The following is a 2,631-nucleotide window of genomic DNA, read 5'->3' on the forward strand; positions in this document are numbered from 1 at the left end:
ATTCATTTACACAATCAGTAAGTAAAACAAGTTCGTGAGTATTGTAAAGGATGATCATTTTTAAAAAGTATGAACATTTTTATGAAACACAAATAATATTCCATTTTTGTAATATTGATTCCAAAAAATAAAACAGAAACGACAAGCAAAGGCAATTATTTACCTCATCCTATGTACATTATTGTTATTTGCATTAGAGATTAATCAAAATGTTTTTCATTAAATTAATAAATCTCTTTCAAACAAACAAACAAACAAAAACCACACAATTACTCTGGTGTTCTTATTCTGGATATCAGTGACTTGAACAAAGGTTCTTTTTTTCTCTTTAGATACATTTAGATTCAGCACTACAATCATTTTCCAATATTGTATTAGATGTTGAAAATATATGGCTCCAAGAGTCTACAGCCATGCTTTTGGCCCACTGAGGTTGTCATTAGGTACCGTGGTGCTTTGAGCTAAATGCTAACAGCAGCATGCTAACAAAGATAATGCTATCATGTAGAGATAAAGGAAGCAGATAGGAGATTACAAAGTCCTTTCACAGCAAAAACCTGAAAGAGAAAGCAGCACAGGCCCGCCCACACTGACTGTATGACTGTCATGTGGAAACAAATAATATTGTTTTATTTGAGTTTGAAAAGCTCAGCTGTTGTAGTACCCATTGAGTCATTAAAGCAAAGTCCGGCATAGAGAGGCTGAGTGAATGTGGTCTGGACTCTGTGGAGGAGAGTCAGGGTCTCAGAGATGCTGTAGAAGGACAAAGTACCTGCTCCATGATCCAGGTACACTCCTATTCTGGAGGACCAAGGAGTTTCAATGTTGTTGTGTCTGAACTTATAAACTCTGTTTGTAATACTTAAAGCCCAAGAGTCAACACTGGATCCAAATCTACATTCCAAGGCTGACCCTTCTCTGCTAATGGTCCTGTATGCAACTGCTACATGAATCTCTTGCCCTCCCCACTCCACCTCCCAGTAACAACGCCCAGTCAGACTCTCTTTACTCAGGACCTGCAACTGCCCAGTGAATCTGTCTGGGTGACTAGAATAGAACTGTTGTTTCCAAAATGAGTGCATTGTAGCTTTCCTGTTCCCCTCAGATAAAACCAGTTTTGGATGTGCAGTATTTGGATCCAGTGTAATTTCTTGGGAATATTTTAACACACTCTCTGGTCTTGGGCTCAAAATCTGCCAGTAAAACATCCGCGTCAATAACTGTCTGTGAGATGTTGGTCCACTGCTCACTCAGACTGTCCTTCAGTTTATCTCTGGTCATGGACACAGCTGCTGTTACATCCTCAAAGTACCCCAGACGACGGATATTGATGCTGGACGTGTCTGTAGATTCATCGGGATGTGGCAATGAGGGATAATCATGCAGAAACTGGTTGTGATCCTCAGTGTCTGAGAGCTGGTCCAGCCTAGCGTCTTTCCTCTTCAGCTCAGCGATCTCCTGCTCCAGCTTCTCCTGAAGCTCTTTGACTCGATTCACTTCGGTTTCCTGCTTGGATCTGATCTGCTGTTTCACATCGGAGCTTCTTTTGTCAATGAGACGGATCAGCTCAGTTAAGATCTTCTCAATGTCCGCCACTGCTTTATCAGCTGTGCGATTGATCGCCTCCACCTCCTGTTGAAGCACCTTCACGTCCTTCTCTCTGTCCTGGATTATTTGCTGGATGTTTTGCTGTCTCACCCCAAGCTCTTTCTGCCTCTCAGCAATTTCTGTCACAGCTGAGACCATGTTGTGGCCTTTATGTTCATCCAATGTGCAGATATAACAGATACTCTGCTAATCAGTACGGCAGTAAAGCTTCATTACCTCATCGTGGTGAGAGCAGATGTTCTCCTGGAGATTCTTGGAGGGCTCCACCAGCTTGTGTTTCTTTAATGGAGCTGCCTCATGATGAGGCTGGAGGTGTTTCTCACAATAAGAGGCCAGACAGGCTAAACACGACTTGAGTGCTTTCAGTTTTCTCCCAGTGCAGATGTCGCAGGCTACATCTTCAGGTCCGGCATAGCTGCGGTCCGCAGGAGCAGCTTGGACTCCAGTCTTCTTCAACTCCTCGACTAAAACTGCTAGCATGGTGTTTTTCACCAAAACAGGCCTCGAGGTAAAGGTCTGCCTGCACTGAGGGCAGCTGTGGACTTCCTTCTTATCCTCTTCATCCCAGTGATTCTTGATACAACTAATGCAGTAGCTGTGTCCACAAGGAATAGCCACCGGATCCTTCAGTAGATCCAGACAGATGGAACAAGAGAATGTTTCCCGGTCTAGCTGGACTCCTTTCTGCGCCATTTCACCTCTCTGAGTCAAGTCACTGTCTGAGTTTCACTTTCCCTGAACAGAAACAGCCTGCACAGATCACACACACAACTTGTTGAGTTCCTGCTCCTCGTTGAGTTTGCTTCCGCAAGCTCTTGTTGGTTACGCCCATCGTCACACTAGCAGATCTGTGAAGGGGAGGGAACAAGGTAATACATGATCAGAGTGCAGCTGCTGTGTTTGAGAGCAGGAAGGAGAGGCAGACTCGTTCTATAGAGAGGAGTGGCCTGCAAGAGATAATGTGTGTTTAATAACTTTTGTTTAAAACATAAAATGCAGAATATGACAAATAAAATTGGAACA

General features: G+C 43.4%; 1 protein-coding gene across 1 annotated transcript; it reads right to left on the reverse strand.

The window, feature by feature from the left end:
* Positions 1-1,794: 1,794 nt before the first annotated feature.
* Positions 1,795-2,301, reverse strand: LOC131979623 (E3 ubiquitin/ISG15 ligase TRIM25-like). Its single transcript, XM_059343677.1, has one exon. It carries the CDS (start codon positions 2,299-2,301, stop codon positions 1,795-1,797), a length of 507 nt encoding a protein of 168 aa, XP_059199660.1.
* Positions 2,302-2,631: the final 330 nt, after the last annotated feature.

The sequence above is a fragment of the Centropristis striata genome, chromosome 10 (assembly GCF_030273125.1).
Source record: "Centropristis striata isolate RG_2023a ecotype Rhode Island chromosome 10, C.striata_1.0, whole genome shotgun sequence".
Taxonomy (NCBI): domain Eukaryota; kingdom Metazoa; phylum Chordata; class Actinopteri; order Perciformes; family Serranidae; genus Centropristis; species Centropristis striata.